Source organism: Podarcis bocagei (assembly GCF_964188305.1).
Source record: "Podarcis bocagei genome assembly, chromosome: 6".
Classification (NCBI taxonomy): Eukaryota; Metazoa; Chordata; class Lepidosauria; order Squamata; family Lacertidae; genus Podarcis; species Podarcis bocagei.
In genome coordinates, this window is record NC_138130.1 from 69,936,152 (window position 1) to 69,958,514 (window position 22,363).

The 22,363-nt window shown below is 39.3% G+C and overlaps 2 protein-coding genes across 3 annotated transcripts in view; one reads left to right on the forward strand and one right to left on the reverse strand.

Moving 5' to 3' along the window:
* LOC308589698 (uncharacterized protein) overlaps positions 1–7,455 on the forward strand; it is a 474,186-nt gene extending 466,731 nt beyond the window's left edge. For both annotated transcript variants that reach the window (XR_014009418.1, XR_014009419.1), the window contains exon 6: positions 6,901–7,455. The gene's annotated coding sequence lies outside the window, so the exon portion shown is untranslated. The remainder of the gene's footprint in view (positions 1–6,900) is intronic.
* A 2,377-nt stretch (positions 7,456–9,832) lies between these two features.
* The window catches only part of NECTIN3 (nectin cell adhesion molecule 3), a 44,931-nt gene continuing 32,400 nt past the window's right edge, over positions 9,833–22,363 (reverse strand). The window contains exons 6-8 of the mRNA XM_081198988.1: positions 19,566–19,704; positions 17,704–17,788; positions 9,833–11,596 (exon numbers count right to left, since the gene is read on the reverse strand). Coding sequence (XP_081055114.1) covers positions 11,420–11,596; positions 17,704–17,788; positions 19,566–19,704 — 401 coding nt within the window. The 3' untranslated portion in view covers positions 9,833–11,419. The remainder of the gene's footprint in view (positions 11,597–17,703; positions 17,789–19,565; positions 19,705–22,363) is intronic.

The following is a 22,363-nucleotide window of genomic DNA, read 5'->3' on the forward strand; positions in this document are numbered from 1 at the left end:
ATTGCATGTAATTAGAGCCAGGTTAATTACAGTACCAGTCAGTGGGAAGACAAGCGATGCCACCGCATGTTGTGAGGGGAAGCAGCACACTGGGGGACGATACAACCGTCTGGAACTGGGCAGCCAAGGGAGTGGAAAGAAAGGTTGACTACTTTTCAAATATATATAAAAATTGTCTAGTAGCACCTTAGAGACCAACTAAGTTTGTTCTTGGTATAAGCTTTCGTGTGCATGCACACTTCTTCAGATACCGCTTTTTAGTTGAGCATAAACTAAAATATAATATCCCTCCCCACTTTCCAAGAAACACAACCCTTCCATTTTTCAGGGTGCCTGGTGTAACTGCCAGGGTGTAACTGACCAAGATACTCTGTGCTTCAAGAAATCCAAACATTCCACATATTCATTTTCAGCCCCTCATCTATGGTGGCCGATGACGCTGGATAAGTACACTTGTGTGTTATTTATGACCAGTGGTGGTGTTTACTGAGCATCCTGGAGTGAACTCCTGTTCTCGGTACAGTATCAAATGTGCAAGAATCACCCGTAAAATAAATGTTAGTTGTGCACTTCAAATCCTAACAAGGCAAATCCCATTAGGTATTCAAACATTAGGATTCTAAATATGCCAATCAGGATTCAGAAATTTGGTCACGGGGGGGGGGGGGAATGCTACCACCTTTATATATTTACCCCTGAAATCCAGATTTGATCCACCATAGCACCTAACTCTGGGTACCACCAAATCAAGTAGTGGTTCCATCATTTGATTTCACTAAATCTTACTGGGTTTTAAAAAATCCAAATAAAGTGTCAGGACTAGATTTAACCAACGGGTCTTATTAACAGATTCCTATCTCTCCTTCCCTTGTGTTCCCCTCCATTCCGCCCCTGAGGTGGATACATCTGTCAGATTTAATTCTTGTTTTCTTTCTTTCTCTCAAATCTTAAGAGTGGCATTCAGCTCAACTAAGTCTTATGCAGCTGACAAAAGGGGATGAAAGAAAGTAGCAAGGGTCTGGATTATCTCCATGTTATAAGAGCTAGCCGCAATTGTATTGCTGGAACCTGCAGATGTTCTGTCTAGTGCAGGATTCTGACTTCAACAGTAGCTACGTAGATGTTTTGCAAGAAGCTGGGATCAGAAGCCCCTAATGCCTAGAGATTACAGATGCGCATCTGGTTTCTTTCCAATGTTTTTCCAGCATCTCAAAGATACATTGCTGTTTAAAATGCCTATTGGTGCAACTTCTAATCACACATACAAATAGTGGTGTAATAGTAAATGATGAAATGCAGAAACAGCCTCCGCAGTCACTCCCACAAGCAGTATTGCAAAAGTCTCGCCCTTTAAATTGTTGGCACAAAGAAGGAACCATAACATAATCACCATTGTTGTTATTATTATTAAAAGTACCATTGTTTGCAAATTATGCCTTTGATTTACTGAAAACAGAAGTCCTGCAGGATGTGTGGCTACAAAGCACAAATGCTTCCCCAGCAAGATAATAGCAGCATGCAATGGGGCAGATGATAGCTACATCTGAGGCACCAGAGAGGCAGATACTTTAAGCTTTGCTTTCAGAATAACACAACCGGCAGCTGAAGTCATCTCTTATGACTCAGATGCAAAGGATGGGTAATTGCATCCCCCAGATCTACAATATTTATACAAAGGACTGAACATATTTTTTCCCCAGCGAGCACTTTCAGCTGAATTAGGGTGGGGGCAGTCATATTTTAAGTCCCTGAAAGAAGAGAGCAATGATTACTTCAGGGAAGATGTGCAAAGATTGCTGTCGGGATCCAAGGCAGCTCACCAACCAGCAGCAAGGGAGTGTCTTCCTTTTCCTTGTAGCCACGGCCTCTGTGGCAGCAAGAGTTCTTTTGGTAGCCCAGCTGCCTTTTTATTTCCTCCATGGTATCTCGAATGTGGCATCATTCTAGGGCAGTGTTTCCCAAACTTTTTTGGGCAACGGCACACCTGTTTACTGAAAAAAAATCTCGCGGCACACCACCATTAAAGCCCCGCCCCGTGACGTCAGCGTGCAGCGTCACGCCGGGAGGGACGCACGAAAGTGAAAGTTTTTTCCCTCCCCCCTCAGTCCCTCGCTCGGAATTCAGCTCGTTTGGGGCATCGCTCCGGCTGCTCCCTCTCCCGCCGCGCAGGAGCGATGCCTCTCTCTGGCTCTCCCTCCGCGCAGGCTGAGGGAGGGAGGGAGGTGCGCGTGTGACCCGTCTCTGCTGGGAGACCAAACCCAGCGAGACAGAGTCGCGCGGAGGCGCCCAGGCAGCGCTGCCGGCTGCGAGGAGCGCCAGGCAGCAGCAGGAGGCGCGGCCTCTCCTCGCCGCCGCCGCCCCGCCTCTCGCCGCCCGACTCGCCCGCCTCCCTCCAGGCATCTCGCGGCACACCAGCCGATGTCTCACGGCACACTCGTGTGCCGCGGAACACCGGTTGGGAAACACTGTTCTAGGGTACCCTTCCATATGTCTTCCATCTGGAAGGGCACCAGGTTAGGAAAAGCTATTCTGGGGTACATGGGGAAGGGAAATGGTGGGTGTCATTTTGGCCCATCTCTGAAGATCAGAAGTGCAGTCTGGAGGCACTCATGGAACCACCTGTGCCATTGGGGGCTCAAGCACCTTCAATGGCTTGATCATCCTGGTAGCCCTCCTCTGCCCACGTTCCAGCTTGTCAACATCCTTCTTATACATCTGGTATTGACAAATGACACCGTCATGTGCAGCCACATTATGGAGAGCTGAGCACTACAATCCTCTCCCCATCCTTCCCTCCCTAGCCATAGCCCAATCATGTTCTATGCCTGGCAATAAATATGTGGCTTCTAGAGTGAACTGAGAGATTTGTTGCAATTTGATAAAAGCTTGGGGAGTAACCAAAGAGCTCCAAGATTAAGCAGACCTCAGTCGACTGAACTGCAGTTACAACTCCATTAATTATCAGGTTTACAGATAGCCTTTGATTTATTACGAAAGGCAGTGAAAGATGCACAGGGCAACTGAACTACGACAGAACAGTCATTAATAGAGCTACTATGTCAAATTCAGATTAAGAACCTCAAGTTTATCTAGGAAATCACAAAAGGTCAGAGGTCATTTAGCACCACCTTCTATCCATCATCATAATGCATAAGGCATTCCAGAACAACAACAAACACATAGATATCCATGTTTTTCTTCTTGGAGTGGGAGAGAGGAGGAGGGTAGATTCCCACACCTCCCTGGCATTATGCCATGATGGTGTAAGGACAGCCTTATCCTAGACACCCCAAGTTGGTCACTCAGATCATTTGGTTCCCCAAGAGCCAAAAGCACAACAGATGTCATTGAGGAATCATGCCTTCAATGTTGTGAGCTCATATCTATGGAACTCGCTCCACCAAGAAGTTAAGCAAGCAACATTCCCTACTGAGTTTCAGGTGCCTGTTCAGAATGGTTTTTTTCCCAAGGCCTTTGAACACTTAATGCTTTTCATATTTTTCTTTTTTTTCTGGAGTTTTTAAATACTTGAGGTTTTTAATTTTGTAGGTTTATGTTTTAGATTCTGTATGTTGCATACGCTATTGTTGTAAGCTGCTTGGAGAACCAAATAGTGAAAAGCTGATACAGGTTTTTGAATGAATAAATAAAATTGTAAAAGGATACATAGTGCAAAATCTGTGAGCTAGTAAATATGAAGTTTGATTGTAGGGAATTAATTACGACATAAATTTATTTTCAAAGGAAGGAAAAACCAATAGACATACAAATTGTAATAATTCCTAAGATGTTAATGCTTCATCAGTTTTATTTTAATGCAATGTCCATTCCTGGAACATGCAAAGGAAGACGAAGAACATTAGCTGACTCTTAGTCAATGGACAGGATGATGAATGCAATTTTTAAAACCTCAAACACCTTGATACTGATAAGTTTTGATTGGAACCTCCCCACCTAATATTTGCAAAGGGATGAAGTGTCCCATTCAGTGCCAGAGGATTATAGTGCTTGTAACCTAACTGTAAACTTGTTGGAAAATGAAATGGCCAAACTAACCTTAAAACCCTGGAGCTCCCAGCTTATTAGAGAATCGGCTTAACAAAAAGGCCACAGTTCAGTTAGCACTACCTCCTGTCTCTAATCATCACATCTTACTGTGAATTCCACATTTTTATTGGTCCTTCCCAATGAAAGGTTCCCTTATTCCAGTACAACGGACAGTAACCAACAGATGCTGTTTACCTTGGGGCTTCATCTGTACAAATTATATTATATTATATTATATTATATTATATTATATTATATTATATTATATTATATTATATTATATTATATTATATTATATTATATTATATTATACCTCGCTCATCTGACTGGGCTTCCCCAGCCACTCTGGGCAGCTTCCAACAAAATATTAAAATACAGTTATGCATCAAACATTAAAAGCTTCCCTAAACATATAATAATATTATGAACTGCCCTGAGATCTACGGATAAAGGTTGGTATACAAATTCAATAAGCAATGATAACGGTAACAATATAGGCTGCAGCAACCAGTTCTTTCAATACAATCCATGACTTGAACTGAGCCACCAAAAGATTCTGGAAGTGGGTTAAAAAACACCATGGTTAATCTGGGAATATTGGGAAAGGGAGTAAAAAAAAACCACTTTCTATCCTTTTTGAAATTTCATTGTTTGGGCAGGAACGAGGTGACCTTTTTGCTTGTAGAAACTAGAAGCAAGTTTGATGCTGAAAATGAAGGGGGAAGTATGTAGAACAAAAATGGGGACAGTTTGGAATACAACTACCCAGTGCTGGCACTCTTCTGCTTCCCATGAAGAGTGGCAGCAAATCCAATTCGGGATCACATTGGGTAACCATCTGGGCCCCCTGCTGCATCCCTGGCTCCAAGCTGCAGGGCACGTGCTGAGTATGAAGTCAATCCATTGCACAATTGTTAATGTCAAAGAGTCAGGGCAGCAAAAAATGTTGCAGAACTGTTTTGTTCTATATTTGGGTATGCTCTCCGCTAGCACGCAACAGGGAGAGATCCCTTTTCAGTCTGGTTTGAGGAAAGAACATCGTCTTGAAAGCACCTGCACTGCATATCAAGAGTCTCTCTCTCTCTCTATGCTATTAAGTACTTCTCTGGTTTATTCAAACTAAAAAATTTTTACCAGTTGACATGCACATGCACGCATGCCATGTTAATTTTTCTACACTCTCATTACTTGACTGGCAGCTGAATGCGCATACTGAATCCACGGAAATAGCCTCTGACTTTTGAAAGGCTGGAATGAAGCAAAAATCTAGGGGTCTCTCTGATTATTCTGTCTACTTTTTCCTCTGGTCACACCCGCCACTGGCATGCATTACTCAAAATTCATTTCTATGAATGCACAGAAGCAACTTCAACGATGAACTGTATTTTTATGTTGTGAACCCTGTGATATTTGGGTGAAGGGCAGTATTCAGATTTAGTAAATAATAATAATGGTAATAATTAGCTACACTACTCCAGTTGTATGGTACATTTAAGCAAAATCACCTGTCCAGGGACTAGGGGAGAAAAACACTACTCACCCACCAGCAATGAAATTTCTAGAATAGCCTTCCACAGAAAGGAAAAGAAAGCAAACTGTCCACAATGAGCAAAAAGACACTATAGGCTTGTTCAGGCATTGTGAACACCTGAGAGTTTAAATTGTATAGGGAGTTCCTGTTAGTGGGTAGACTTAAGTGTATTTGGCAGAGTGATTCACATTTTGTAGACCAAGTGAGATCTTGCTACACCATAAAGTAACCCAAAAATGTAAGGCTGTTTGTTCTACAGTTCTGTTAGCTACTTGTAGATATGCCTCCACTTGATAAAACAATATTATGTCAGGTTGCATTGCTGAATTTTACCATGAGAATTGGGATACAGCAGGCAAATAACTGTATAGAAACACTGTTCCAAGTGTAGGAAAATTATAGTTGAGCTAAGGTTTTCTAGAATGCAACAACAAATATTATTTGGTTTCTTCTTCCCTTATCATCATGAATTGAAGCGTTTCATACAGACAAATATTGAAGGCTGCTAAATTTTAATCAAGTTTTGATTTCCTTTATACAGTTAAGTATAGCAACATTCAACATATTTCACCCATCTCCTTGAGAGCCAGATTGTCCATGGCTGAATAATCCAGAACTTAGTCTGGGCATAAGCAGAAAACACATAGTGATATCTCGATTGCTAGTCCTATGCAAAAGGCAGGAGTAGACAGCTTATATTCAGAGTATGAAATTGATTTAGTTCTGTAACATGATCACCAATGCAGAATGCAATTCTCTTGGCTTGGGTTAACAAGACTGGGGGGGGGGGGAATCTGACATGCTTTTGAAAAGTTAAACTGCATTACCATCTCACACGGAAATGTAATAAAAATGACTGTACATGCATCTGGAAAACTTTAGGTTTTGGAAAGCCCAAGTAATATGATGAAAATATTTTTGCATACCATTAGATGTTTTGTCATTTCAATGCTTTTCCTAAGGCAGGATGCCTTAATTATTGTCTGGTTTTCGTCAGCATCTTATCTGAACTATCCAGTGTTAAGCAAGTACTGACATTTCCCCAGGTTGCCATGAAATCTACAGCAGGGGTAACTAATGAGGGACCAATAAGATGTTGCTATACTAGAACTTCCATCAACCCCAACTGGCATTGCCAATAGCATGGATCTACCACTGGAGGGCAACGGGACACAGGTGGCGCTGTGGGTTACACCACTGAGCCTCTTGGGCTTGCCATTTGGAAGGTCGGCGGTTCGAATCCCCGCGACGGGGGGTGAGCTCCCGTTGCTCAGCCTCTGCTCCTGCCAACCTAGCAGTTCGGAAGCATGCAGTGCAAGTAGATAAATAGGTACCACCCCGGCAGGAAGGTAAATGGCATTTCCGTGCGCTGCTCTGGTTTGCCAGAAGCGGCTTAGTCATGCTGGCCACATGACCCGGAAGTTGTACACCGGCTTCCTCAGCCAGTAAAGCTTGATGAGTGCCGCAACCCCAGAGTCGTCTGTGACTGGACTTAATTGTCAGGGGTCCCTTTACCTTTACCGTACCACTGGAAGGCACCATACTGGTCACACCTACTCTATGGAAAAACAACAGCAGCAGCAGCAGCAACAACAACAACCTATTTCATGAGCCCAGTCCTTCCCATCCTTACAGCTGATAAAAGTATAAAACCAATGCAACAAAAAGTTTCAGTCCAAACCTGGAAGAACCAGGAGAAATGACCAGTATTTATAGAAAGCTACTTTGGATAATGCAGTCTATCATAAGATGACCAACATAACCAAAGTGATTAGATGACAGCAGCATCGTCAGACAGAAATGTTTATCTGCTGGCAGTCTGCATTGAGGAAAACACAAATTTTCTGCCTCATCTGTTGAGCTGCAGTAGATAAACAGTTCACAGCTTCAATTCAGAGTTAGCCTTGGTATATTTTTTCTTAATGCTGCCAGTATAGTATTTCTTGCAAAATAAGTTCGGAATTATTCTTAACCCATTTCTCATTAATGATCTTCATAATGATTAACAAGTGATGTGGCAGGATCATCAATAGCCCATAGAAGTTTCTACCTTCCAACCACTATAAAGCAAGTATACTCAAGTGAAGAGGAAGCTTTCATTAACATTTTAAACTAGGCTACAAACAGCTCACTTTACAATGAACTTTTTTTAAAAAATAAGAGGAGTAAAGCCATAACTATCAGCTGATACGTATGCTGAAAATTGCCCTAATATACATTTTAAACACACATATACCCCACTTTGCATTTCAAGAGTGACATCAAGCAAATCCGTTTATTAGGAAATTTTTTATAAGGACAGAAAGCTGAAACTAGTATTGGTAACAGACTAAGATATGCTTCTGCAATAAAGAAAGCATTTGGAAATATATTTTAGCATGGCCTTGATGAAGGACACACCACTATGATGACAGAAGTTAGCTATGGCTTTCCAATAGCTATCTTTAACCTAGAGAAGAACTGGTTGTAAGCATGCAATTTACAAGTTTGCTTTCAAAGTTACGGGTAGGAAAAAACAAATTATGTTGATAAATGTTTTGTAGTACCTTCAATTGCAACCGAATTCAAAGCTCAGTATCAATTATAAATGAGTAAATTCAAGAGTTGAGGTGAATGACTTTCTGCAAAAATTCCACCAATGTGTAACTTCTACTGGCTCGACGCTTTAGTGCTTCAGATTTTTAATACTCAAATACTTAACTATAAGAACTATTTCATGGAGTATGATTTTTTTTTTAAAAAAATCCACAGTACATTGATTTCTTTGCCCTAAATAAGTGAACCAGATAAAATACTATATTGAAGAATGAAATGCAATTCTCATGATATATAAAAGTAATACTCCTATTGCTAGAACAATTGAAATAACATATTTTTTTTAAAAGAGCCCTACCTTTCTACCTGAAAACAGGCCACTGAAGCAGCTGATGACGAAAGGAAAAGAACATACTATAAACATGTTTTGATAAATTTAGAAGGCAGTGGGGACAGAAAAGGATACTCTGCTTCAACTGCTGTTGATTCTGAAATGATGATGATGATGATATATTTATACCCCACCCATCTGCCTGGGTTTCCCCAGCCACTCTGGGCGGCTGCCAACAAAATATTAAAATATAATTAAATATTAAAATATAATAGTCTGTTAAACATTAAAAGCTTCCCTAAACAGGGTTGCCTTCAAATGCCTTCTAAAAGTCTGGTAGTTGTTTTTCTCTTTGACATCTGGAGGGAGGACGTTCCACAGGGCGGGTGCCACTACTGAGAAGGCCCTCTGCCTGGTTCCCTGAAACTTGGCTTCTCGCAGCAAGGGAACCACCAGAAAAATTACAAGAAAAAGGAAATGGGATAAACACTACAAAAAACTTCCAAGTGTTACAAGCTATCTGACAATGGAAATAGAATGCATTGGAAGGTGGTGGATTTTCCTGTTAGAGGTTTTTAAAGCAGAAGCTGGACAGCTACTTATCACTGATAAGTGGCCACTGCTATCATAGTAAATTTTCTGTACCAGGAGACAGTTGGAGTAATGACCTTTGGGACCCCAATTATATGATTCCGTTTCCAGGTATTTCAATACAACCCATGACTTGCACTGAGCCCAGTGAGGGCTGTCACCCTACCAGAAGTGCCATTGCCACTGCTCTTTTGCAAACTTACCTGGTAATGGTTGGAACAACTCACAGCATTGAATCTATTGGGCCCTAAGCAGTGCTATGAGAATGCAAGTTAATGCCTATGGCAAGAACCACAGGAACTACACTTTCCATGGTTCTTGACACAGACACTGCTGCATATTTTCAAAAAAATGCCTAGTGGCAAATTCTGTAAATCCCTTTCTGTCATGCCTACATGTTCATTTAAATTTGAAAGAGGGGACCCAGTGAGGATGGAGTCTTGAAATAGACTCTCAGGTGGCAAATCTCAGAGATTTAGACCAGATCTTAATGAATCTCTACTACATGGGGGTGGGAACATACATAAAACCAATGCCCAATCCACTCATCCTGCTTGGGTCCAATTTATTTTGCTTACTATGCAGAAATAAATGTAACAACTTCTTCTATCCACCCAGGCATGTTTAGAATAGTTCAATGCAAATTTTCTACTTTCACATTTCTTCAAACTGATATTGGCACATATACAAGTATTAAAAACAAAGTTTGTTTGTGTTTAAAATGCAAAACCACTTATACATTTTTAAGCAACAAAAATATGAATATGTGTTTAGTGTTTCAACACAAGACCTTAAAACAGTGTATCAAATTCATCTTTATTGAAACTTTATAGTCTGCTCTAAATTCACTAATCTCCCTATACAGTACATACCTCACCCATTTTTCTAAGCTCTGTGCTCAAAACACAAAATCATGTAGGCAAACGTGCACCTAAATCACGCTACACCTCTGTACATATAGAACTGAAATGCATTTGTTTTGTACAGGCACAATTGACTTAGCCAGGCTTTTTACATAAAAGCTACATCTTAGTACATAATTTGCATTTCAAGGTTACTTGCCATTTATTTTGCTACTTACCTTCAGCAATAAACTTGAAACTCTGTTCAAAGGCCTATTTGCATTTCTATAAACCCCATGGAACCTTTAACATTGTTCCACATAATAAGGATGAAAACCAATGAAATGTAGGCTTGTAGAACTATCTACACCTCCCACTGGCCTGTTATTGGCAACATGATAGGACCTCCCCACTTGTTTGCAGGTCTAAATAAGACACATTAGGTGAAGCCAACCTTTTACTACATTTGAGAACAAAGCAGCAAAGTAACTAGTCGATGCACCTTGCAATGTAAATGAAAAGACTGAATGTAGGAGCCCTTTATGGCTACGGGATTACACATAATTGGGCCAAAGAAATTAGCTAAAAAATACTAAATATGGGAAATTCAGGGGAAACTGCACCCAAGGGGGTTCCCTGTTAAATTGTTTTCTACACTCATGTAAATAATGGAACAAAAACAAACAGCTTATCCATTATTTTTGCTACGTTATTTTTATTTCTCTTTCTGTAGTATATGAAGTCACTCTTTACCTTTTCAATATTCCAATTTTTACTTCTGGTATGACTGATTAAGCGAATGACTAAAAAAAATCTGATTCAGGTAAGAATCACTGGTATGGAAGTGAATACTGAAAAGTTGTGCTCCACTGTTTTAAATGGCAAGGTAACGATTTAGGCTAGCACTAACCCAGGACAATAGCAAAACCGTCCATTTATGAAGTAGGCAACACTTTCCAGCATTTCCTAAAAGGCAACGAATCAGTAAATGAGCACTTGGTTTTTACTGTTTTACAAACATTCATGGCTGTAGCCAAATGCCAAGACCCCATTGCCTTCTCTTCTCCCTTCCAGTAATATCTAAGATTACAAAACACATGATGCAATGTCATTGCAATGCAACTTTCCATACTCCAAAAAGCAGCAGCCAATGAAGCTGCCGAGTGGGGGAGATTGGACAAACTCACAACAGTAAGTATTATAGGGTAAGTTAGGTAGAAACAAATCAGAGGAATAGCTAAGAAAAATTGGTTCTAATTTCACCATTATACCCCCATCTGAGTTGAATAAAAATACATAGAAATTTCAAAATACACAGAAATCTGTGGTAGACATATTTACTGTAGTAAAGCATTAAGAAACACTGTTCTCTACAAATTTGAGTTTTACTACTATTCCCATTTCCTTTGCCTCATTTTTTCCACAATAAGAGAAGGCAAAGCATTCACTGAACCTAAATCATATAAGCTAGAAATCCATATGATATAAAACAGTTATTAGAAAAGTCATATTACTTTTGATCATCAATTTACAGGTGAGAAGTCAAACATAATGTTCCCTGGGATTGATATACACTCTTCTATTGTCTGGCTCAGGATGCTTCTTGCTGCTCCAGTCTTTGCAATTTGTTTGCTTGAAAGCTGGGCACATTTGCTGATGGCTATCAGGAGCCAAAGAATTTTCTTCTTCATAGCTCAGTTGCCTGCAGTTTACCATCTTCTAAAAAAAACAAAATAGATGATTAAAGTATGATACAAAAATCTATCTGGCTTCTTCATCATATTGCTTTCTTCTTAAAAGGTATGTCCTTGAATGACAATACTCAAACTAGATGTACTAATTGCTGTGGAATCCTAAATAATAAATAAATACAATTACAGTGGTGCCCCGCAAGACGGAAAACTCGCTAGACGAAAGAGTTTTCCGTTTTGGAGGTGCTTCGCAAAACGAATCTCCTATGGGCTTGCTTCGCAAGACGAAAATGTCTTGCGAGTTCCTGCTGGTTTTTTTTCCTCCCCCCCCCTTCTAAGCCGCTTATCAGCTGATCCGATAAGCCGCTAAAAGCCGCTAATCCGTCAATGGGCTTGCTTTGCAAGACGAAAAAACCGCTAGACGAAGAGACTCTCAGAACGGATTCTTTTCGTCTTGCGAGGCACCACTGTACTTAATTTATAGTATAATGATATGGACTTTCTGTAACTTATACTTTCTTCAATATAATGCACATTCAGTACCATTAATATTTGTCAACATGCAATTTAAAACAGTATTAAGACAGCTCAGTAAAAAAAAACAAAAAACAAATATTGAATGAAGGCCTATTCTCCCTTTTACAGTATTCTTCAAAACTTAGTATTATTTAATGGTTGAAAAGCTTCATTTAAGGCCCACATTTATTCTGCATATGGACATAATCTTCCATACTAAGTGATATAGTAAAGGTAAAGGGACCCCGACCATTAGGTCCAGTCATGACTGACTCTGGGGTTGCAGCACTCATCTTGCTTTATTTGCCAAGGGAGCCGGCGTACAGCTTCCGGCTCAGGTGGCCAGCATGACTAAGCCGCTTCTGGTGAACCAAAGCAGCGCACAGAAACACCGTTTACCTTACCGCTGGAGCAGTACCTATTTATCTACTTGCACTTTGACGTGCTTTCGAACTGCTAGGTTGGAAGGAGCAGGGACCGAGCAACGGGAGCTCACCCCGTCGCGGGGATTCAAACCACCGACCTTCTGACTGGCAAGTCCTAGGCTTTGTGGTTGAACCCACAGTGCTACCCGCGTCCCAAGTGATATAGTAGTGACAATTTTTTACCAAGGGGTCATCTGAAGGAAAAACCCAACAGTGAAGAATGTGTGGCACCTGCTCCCTCTGCTTGATTCAGCAGTCCATGTGACCTCTTCCTTGAGTGTTTTTCAGGGGAAAGGCTGAGTTGCACAAGGTTGAGTTTATGCATACTATCTTGTTTGCCCTTGGTTAGCGGTGAGGAATCCAGAATTCTGGGAACCAGGCTGTTCAGCACAGGAGAGGTTGCGATATTGTGCAAAGTGTGGAGAGGACATTACATAACTAGGGTGCCACTACTGAAAGGGCACTTCCACTGGTAAATATTTGGCACATTTCACCTGATTGGGGCACCTGGAGAAGAGCTTCTGAAGATGCTGATGCTGTCTAAGGCAGGTACATGTTGGGAGTGCCTATCCTCCAAGTACCCTGAATCCAAGCTAGGGCCCTAAAGGTCAAAACCAACACTTTGCATTGGAGGCAGAAATATGAAACTGTTATTCAGAAACAGGGTATTTTCCTTTCTTCTGGCTCCATGTCCTCCTTCTCATTCAAAACTCAGGTTTATAAAAACTTACAGCACCTTGCATTTCACCCAGTTTTGGACACCAGGCAACTGTTTGCTGCCTAGATGGGAGAAAGGCAAGTAGCAGATTCTAAGCCACTGCAAACATCTGGATCCTAAGACTCAAAGAAGACTGATCAATGTGGAAAAGTGGGGAAGGTCTGAGAGTAGGCATTGTGGTTTCTGTCTCAGTGCTTTGAGCAGAAGGATTCATCAGTAGACAATCTGTGGCATAATCTTTTGCTGCTGAAATGTGAAGAAGTAGCAGGCATGACAGTGGCAGTACTCCAGTCCACTTGCACATCGGGACTTCTGCTGGGTGCCAAACTTACTGAGATTGCTGTGATGACCAGCGTTGGGGCAGTCACTACGTGCTTCAAGAAACAAGATCTTCCTGACACTTAAGAGCTAATGCTGAGGACCTGCCACAGATTCATCCATGTTGTAGGGAAGGTCTAACCTCCCCACAATGCAGGGCCATTTCTGTAGGTAACCCAGTATTAAGAGAACTTCTGCCCCAAGTGAAGAGTATCATCCTTGCTGGCTGTCCAGAAAGTCAAGTTTTTGTTTTGTTTTTCTTTTTTTAAATTTATTTTACTATTATTATTATTATTTATCATTAATACATATATACAAGCATACAAACATACATTTCATACAATCTTTAAAAATATTCAAACATACTTACACTCAATCCCACAAATAGTTCCTTTCCCCATCACCATCCACCGACCCTTCACCCCACCTTTGTGTTGACTTCCAATCTACTCAATTACAATATCTTTCCACTTCTATTACTTTCTTTCACACACCTTTACCCTAATTTTATACTTCTTTTTCTATTACATGTTATTTTCCATCTTATTTGATATTTCAGTATTTGAAACGGAACTTGTTTATTCTAATAGGAGTTCTGATTTTTCGATATGATTTTGCAAGTATCTTTTAAACACCTTCCAGTCCCTATCTATCTTTTCTTTTGAAATCCTTCCAATTTCTTCCATTGTTTTGGATATATTGTAATACTCCAATAATTTGGCAAGCCACTCTGTTTTTGTCGGTATTATACCACTTTTCCAGTTTTTCGCAATCAATAACCTTGCTGCTACTGTTGCGTATAAATATAAGGTCTTATCTTCTTCCTTTAGGCTTCCTGGTACTATTCCCAATAGAAAACCTTCTGGTGTTTTCCTAAATGAGTATCTAAACATTTTTTTCATTTCATTATATATTATTTCCCAAAATTGTTTGATGTTTAAACAATTCCACCATATATGTATCATAGTACCTTTTCCCGTGTTGCATCGCCAGCAGATATCGCTACAGTTTTTATTCATTTTTGCTATTCTTTCAGGTGTTAAATACCATCTATGTTGCATTTTAAGGTAATTTTCTTTCAGTATATAACACATGGTGAATTTCATATCTTCTTTCCACAATTTTTCCCATTGTTCAAACATAATATTTTTCCCAATGTCTTGCGCCCATTTAATCATTGATGCTTTAACCAGTTCATCCTTTGTTTCCCACTCTAAAATCAGATTATACAATTTAGATATATTTTTTGATTTTTCTTGTATTAAATATTTATCAAATTTTGATATTTCTTTTTCAAATCCTAACTTTTTGTCTTTTGCTAATCTATACTTAATTTGAATATATTGGAACCAATCACTAATATGAGCTTTAATTTCTGTGTAGTCCTTTAATTCCAATTCCCCGTTTTCTTCCTTTAATACAGTTTTATAGGTAGCCCAATTTTCTTTCATATTTAATTTTTTCACTGCGACAATTTCTGCTGGCGATGCCCACCAGGGAGTTTTCAGTTCTAAAAGTCTTTTATATTTCTCCCATATTTTATATATAGATTTTCTGATTATATGCCCTAGGAAGCCTTTATGTACTCTCACTTTTTCATCTATTAAATAGGCATGCCATCCAAATCTCGTCTCTACTCCTTCTAAATCCAATACATCCGAGTCATCTAATTTGATCCATTCCTTTAGCCAGGTCAGACCCACCAGTTTTTGTTTTGTATCAGTTGAAGTTTAAAATTAACAATCACTCTGCTATGCTTTTAGTTACTGCTGAATTGTTTTCTGTTTGCATAGTATTATTTTGTTGTTTCTATGGAAGTTTGATGAAATGCACTAAATATTTTTTAAAAAAATTTTAAGGAAAACATCTTGCCTTAAGATAGGTATGAATGTGCCTTATACCACAATCACATGCAGCTACAGCAATGTACACAGTAAGAATGCATTTATGTCTTCTTGTAGTAGATAGGTAGCCGTGTTGGTCTGCCATAGTCAAAATAAAAAAATTCCTTCCAGTAGCACCTTAAAGACCAACTAAGTTAGTTCTTGGTATGAGCTTTCGTGTGCATGCACACGTCTTCAGATACACTGAAGAAGATACACTGTTTATGTCTTCTTATCACCTGGTATCATTCCACAAAATAATATAGAAAACAAAGAGAATTTCATAAGCACTTTGATTTTAGAAGAATTGAGAAGGATTTTTTTTAAAAAAAAAAGTTCTATGGTACTTGCACACAAGTATCTCCAAACCTCAGAAATGAATACCAACCCCCTACCTCAACCTCAACCCAACATTGGCCTAATCTTTAACACAGAAAGCAAACACAAGTATCTTGCTTGCAGCTCATCCTTACATAATTTTGGGCAACTATAGTGAAGCAGCTTTGTATTCTGTAAAGATTCCAATATGCAAAACTATTTTAACTGTAGTTTTGGATGCAATGAATTCGCAATAGTTAATGCAAAGCCAATCAGCTTTCATTACAAGTGGATGCCAAAACTTAACAATGCTAGTCTCTTCTGAGATTTGCTAGCCAAACATTAGAACATCACTTGATTCTGATGGAGTCATACTGCTTTCTGGATTGGTAGTCATATTTTGTCTGGGTTTATTCTACTTCCTTTGATATTTTATAATATAAGCCAAACATTTTTTGCTTCATAGTGTACTAAACAAACACTATTCAGTTCTACAATACTGCACGATTACTTCTGAATGGTGCGTGCTGGGGGCCTGGCTAGACTGTATTTAGTCACTATTAGATGATGTCTAGAACTTTTAACCAGGCAGCTTGACCCTGAACCTCGTTTTGCTCACAATATTCTTTCACATCAGTATTTCAGGGGCTTCAACTGCTAGTTGGGGAACACAAGGATTTACACAATCTTATACTGGAAGCTTCAGTGACCAGAAACTTGCATGCCTTTGATAAGATTTTCTTAGTCAGAATGCAATGGTGACCATGTTGTTGACTGTGCAGGCTAGCAAGATTACTGCCTCATATTGTTAGGGCTAACTCTAGCTTTTTCTGGAGTGGCTGCATTCCTCCAATCCTGTTGGTTTCTATAGCCATAGAAGAACCTAACAGCAGATTTGGGTGGCTAAATAACAATACAGAATGTGGACTCCTGAAAAGCCAATTAATGTGGTACAGAAATCCATTATAAGTTACGCTGAATCAAAGTATGTGGCCCAGACTTTTCATTACTTTCAGTGGGTAGTGGGTGAGCATTCTTTTGAATGGGGGTGGGGGTGAAATTAAAATATCTTTTGTGTAGGCTTATAATAAAGTTGAGGGACGCGGGTGGCGCTGTGGTCTAAACCACTGAGCCTAGAGCTTGCCGATCGGAAGGTCAGCAGTTTGAATCCCCACAACGGGATGAGCTCCTGTTACGCGGTCCCTGCTCCTGCTAACCTAGCAGTTTGAAAGCACGTCAAAGTGCAAGTAGATAAATAGGTATTGCTCCAGCAGGAAGGTAAAAGGCGTTTCCGTGCGCTGCTCTGGCTCACCAGAAGTGGCTTAGTCATGCTGGCCACATGACCCAGAAGCTGTACGCCGGCTCCCTCGGCCAGTAAAGCGAAATGAGCGCTGCAACTCCAGAGTCATCCATGACTGGACCTAACGGTCAGGGGTCCCTTTACCTTTAATAATAAAGTTGACTGAACAAGTATTTCTCCCACCTTCCCCTGCCCACCCCTAAAGATTTGCTGCCACTCTGCCTTGAGTCTTAGTAGAACTCTTGTGGGGATGGGGTTGCAGAAGATTTACTACCTGCAATTCCTTCAGCACTCACTTTCAAGTATTTTAAAAGGGACATGTAATGAAGTTCATGAGCGTGCACCCTTCAGACTTGACAAGACACGCATACATTTACTCAGATATATAATGCAATCTGAGGTTCGTTCTCAAAGAGGACTCCAGCTTAGGATAAACCCCTAACAGTCTTTTGAGGTTCAAGAACCTGATTAAACCCTTATATGGGAATTAAACAGATTAGTGTAATTACTTAGAAGTCTGGCTGGCAGAAATATACAATATCAATTGAGTAACAAAATAATGTCTTATGTCAACTGAATATCTTCTATAGATCAATTTGTAATAAGCAACATTAAAAGATCATTTTACTTTGGAAGTATGCTTCATCAATAACTTACTGGAAGAATTATTTCTTTCTGAGACAAGGAACGAGCTCTTTCTTCATATGAACACGGAGGCTTGTGTGTTGGTGGAAGATCAATCCTGCATTGGAAAACTTGGAGTTTAGTCACCACTATTGGAGAAATAATTGAATCAAGTGTAGATTACAGCTGTAAACAAGTAAAATGGAAACTTCCTTGGTCATATAATAGGAAATGCCATTAATATAAAATTGCAAGTATCCCACTTGCGACAAATTCTTAAATGGCATTGGTTTCAATAACTCAACAGATTTGTCAGGCATTACCTGTATAAAGAGAAACAGAGCACATCGTATAAGAACAGCCCTGCTGGATCAGTTCAGTGGCCCATCTAGCCCAGTGACCAAACAGATGCACCTGGGAAGACTGCAACCAGGACCATAAACACAAGAGCACTCTCCCCTCCTGCAATGTCCTGCAACTGGTTTCCAGAAGCATTGCTGCCTCCAACCTTGGAGTATAGCCATCTTGGCTAGTAGTCATTGGCAGCCTTATTCTCCCTGAATTTGTATAATTCTCTTTAAAAGCTATCCAGGTTGGTGGCGATCACTGCTACTTTGGGGGGGGGGAGAATTCCATAGTTTAACTATGGAAAAAGTACTTTATTTTATCTGTCCTGAATCTTCCAACATTCAGCTACATTGAATGTTGAGGAGTTCTAGTCTTATGATTGGGGGCGGAGGGAGCTTTTCTCTTGCAACTTTCCCCATGCCATGTCTGATTTTACAACCTTCTATCATGTCACCTCTTATTCACCTTTTCTCTTAACCAAGAAGTTCCAAAGGCTGCAATGTTCCCTCATTAGGGTATCGTTCCATCCCCTTGATATTTGGTTGCCCTTTTTCTGAACCTTTTCCAACTCTTCAATATCCATTTTGAGGTGAGGTGACCCAAACTGTACACAGTATTCCAAATGCAGCCACACCAGAGATTTCTATAATGGCATTAGGATATTGGTAGTTTTATTCCTTTCCTAATGATCACTAGCACACTCACTCAATATCTTCAATGAGCTATCTACTATGACCCTCAGGTCAGCTGAATGAAGTTCACAGAACTAGTTTACAAAATCTCTGAAAGTAGTGCTTAACATTGCTGGATGAACTGAAGGTGAATTAAGTTCAGTCTATGAAGTTCAGAACTATGAATGATTTCTAGATCATCTTCATGTTTATCTCTCCCACACCCACACCTACCCAGCAGGAAACCGACTCATTCTTTTTTTCTTCTTTTTTAATTAAAGCTAAAAGCCAACAGAATATCTATAAAGAAAGTCAGAAAGATGCTAGCTTTTTAATAGCCAGTAAGAGACTATTGAGAAATTAAAAGGGAAGCACTATGGTTTCTTAAACCTAACAACACCTTTATTGTACGTCTAGGTGTACAACATATAGAGGCAGGTATACAATATTATTTTAGGGGTTCCACCCACCCACCACCAACATATTCAACAGAAACATAAAACTTTACAAATAACAGACAATTAGCCTTTGCTGATATCGCTGCAGATGGCATCATTTTAGCTGTGCTTTTTCAATAAGTATATAATGTATACTGGTTACAGAGTTTTGTGATTAAGCAGTCTACAGATCTTTCTAAATAAAAATAAAATAAAATAAACACATTAGAAACACAAATAATTTTTAATTTGTGATAGTATAAAGTTCTTAGACTAGGTATATATTTTTTGAGTAGTGTATGCTGACATTTTGTATTAGCACTACAGGGACTGTGCCTTAAAGCAGAATAGAATGGTATAGCATGAGAAAAGGGAGAGTAAACACTTCAAGCTTTTTAGAAAGCAAGGATATCAGCTTAGAAACAAACAAAAAACTTACATTTTGTCCATGTAAGAGGGCCTTTTCTTTCTGGGAGTCAGTAGTACTGTCACAAAGATGGTAATGATAAAGAGAGCAAGTACTGCTCCTATTACAGCCCCAGCTACAGCTACTGATGACGACTGCTTAAATGGAACATCTGAAATGTAATTCAGCATGCATTATGATTTTCAAGCAATGAGTCATGTTATCAAAACTCCTCAAATTCAGGAAAAAGAAATAAAGTTAGCTGCCTCTGAGTTAAACATGTTGTGGAATCTACAATTTATCATTTCCACTGCATGCGGGTCATAAACAGCTATGCAATATTAAAAAATGATTGCTGAAGGCAGAATTTGAACATACAGTCTTAAACTTTTAAAGATGAAAAAAGAGGAATCAAAATATGTTGACATGAAAATGATTTTCAATTCTTAACTCACAAGGCGTTAAGTATTTGAGACAGATGCCTTTAACAATGTCTGGAAAAGTAATTTTTAGCATAGCAAACTTTTGTATTTCAATCTACAAAAAGAACCATTTGTTTTTAGACTGTGCATAGGAACAACATACAAAAATAAATGGCAGTTATACTGAAAGTTCCGTCTGGTTTAGAAATAGTTATCTAATACTTTAAGAATGCAAAAGCGTAAGCTACTGAAGTTATACTTACCAAAGCAACTTTGCTTATTCTATATCCCTGAGATAGGACAAAACGACGATATCTGAAGTTATCTAATTTTACTATCAAATGTGCTAGCTGTATCTTTTTTGTAGAAATCAGTAGACATTGTTTTATTTTACTTAAAACACAAACAAAATCTCTGTAAAAATCTGAAGGCCTGTAACTTTTTTCAATGACATGTTGAAAATCAGGAACTGTACCAGGTACATTAGAAATGTTCACAATTGACTCATCATAGCAGAAGTGGACCACAGTGGCAGGTCAATAAGAGTGTTACCCTTTAGTGGCAAGTTAATTAGTTGCCCAGTTACTCTGTTACATGAAATGTGTTACCTGTATTGTATGTGCAAATCATTGCTTAAATATTTCAGAAGTATTTGAAAATATCTTTAGCATTATTTTTATCTCCATCATATCTCAGAATAGATGAATGCATGCACAGCTTTTTGCTTCACCAACATGCAACACTGCCATGAAAAGCTTTAGACAGCTGCAAGAATGGGGAAAAACACACATTCATATAACATCATTTCCAAGGGGGAAAGGTCTAGACTTTGGAGGTCTATATACCAATGGCCCAAATCCACCTAAAATATTACTTATACATGTCTCAACTACACACGGTGTGTAGTTTGTCCCTATTTTTTTCCTTTTGCAAAATGTGGCTGTGGAGGATGAAATCCAAAGCAGAAGGTACAGGTGGGGTACTTCTTAATCCATTCCCGGTACAAGAGTTTTCACACTATCACCCCAAACTGCTTTTTTTTTTCATCTTGGAGGAAAGATCCACACCTGCATCAACAAATGTATACAGGGACAAGCTATACAAGACCATGTTTTATTGAAACCAAGGCTAACCAATGCAAAAACTAAGTAAGAAAAAGGCCACTGCTTTCAGGGGATCTAACTTAAGCTCACTTGGGCCACACTACTGCATTTCCCCTACCCAAGAAAGCCTGTTCATTCATGGCAAATATGAATATTAAGTATGATCTGCCCTTATCTGGTACACACCTTCCCTTTCCAATCTATTTCCCAACTGAACAATCAGTACTTCTCACACTCAACATCGATATTCATGAGGACTTGTGATTTATTACACACTGAATGTAATTTGCAAACTGCAGAATACTATCAACTGAGTTCTTTGACTTAGCAGCCCAAAGAATGGTCTGAAGGCACACAATGCAATTCTACTGATGCTACATAGAATTGACTCTGAAAACTGCGTGAATGGGAGACTGCCTGGGAATCATTAGCAAACTGCAAAATCAGCTCTTCTCAGGAAGAATGGAATGCGCAACAACCAACTGGCAAAGAATGAGTGTCTGGAAGTTTGCTACTGCATAATGACTCCCAAGCTATTAATCCAACGAACACCAAAGTATACATATATTTAGCAGCATTGACAAAATAGGCACATATGCTTTCATCACACAAGCATACAATCTTCATCACAAAGCATACATACATACATAGCTATGTATTAGGTTGTCTCCCAGCTGATACAACTCACAAAACTCAAACTGTTTATGCTATGCTGCAATCGTTTTTCATTCATTCTGGAAATCAACTTGTGCTGGCTCATTTGATTTTAAACAAGGATCATCTCAATGATAGCTACTTTGTATATAAACACTAAAGGCATGTTGGTGGCTACAGCAGCAAATGTTTTCTGGACATGCTGAGAAATAGTACTACAAAATACAGTACACTGGGCACAATCCATATTTATCCTGTGTATGGATTCTATTTGTTTGGGGATTCTTATATGTGTAGAGTCATCTGAAGGCAAGACCAACTCAAGTCTTGTGTTTATCGTTATCAACTTTTCTCCATAGTTGACAGAGTAAAATAATTTGGCAACTTCAAGCAAAACAGCAGACCAAACTTTCTGCAACTAAAAATTAAGTGTAACCTTACAGCTTTGTCTGCAATTTACCTAGACTATGGAGTACAAAATATACAATCTGTCATCAAGGACAGCTATGTTGACTAGTAAGTAATCTATGAACACTTTTACCAATATAGTTAAGTATTTCAGATGCTATATAGAAGTACTAATTCAACAGTTTTTTTCTGTATTCAGCTCTCATTTTCTAGTCTACCTGTTTCCTCACCACAAATCTAACCT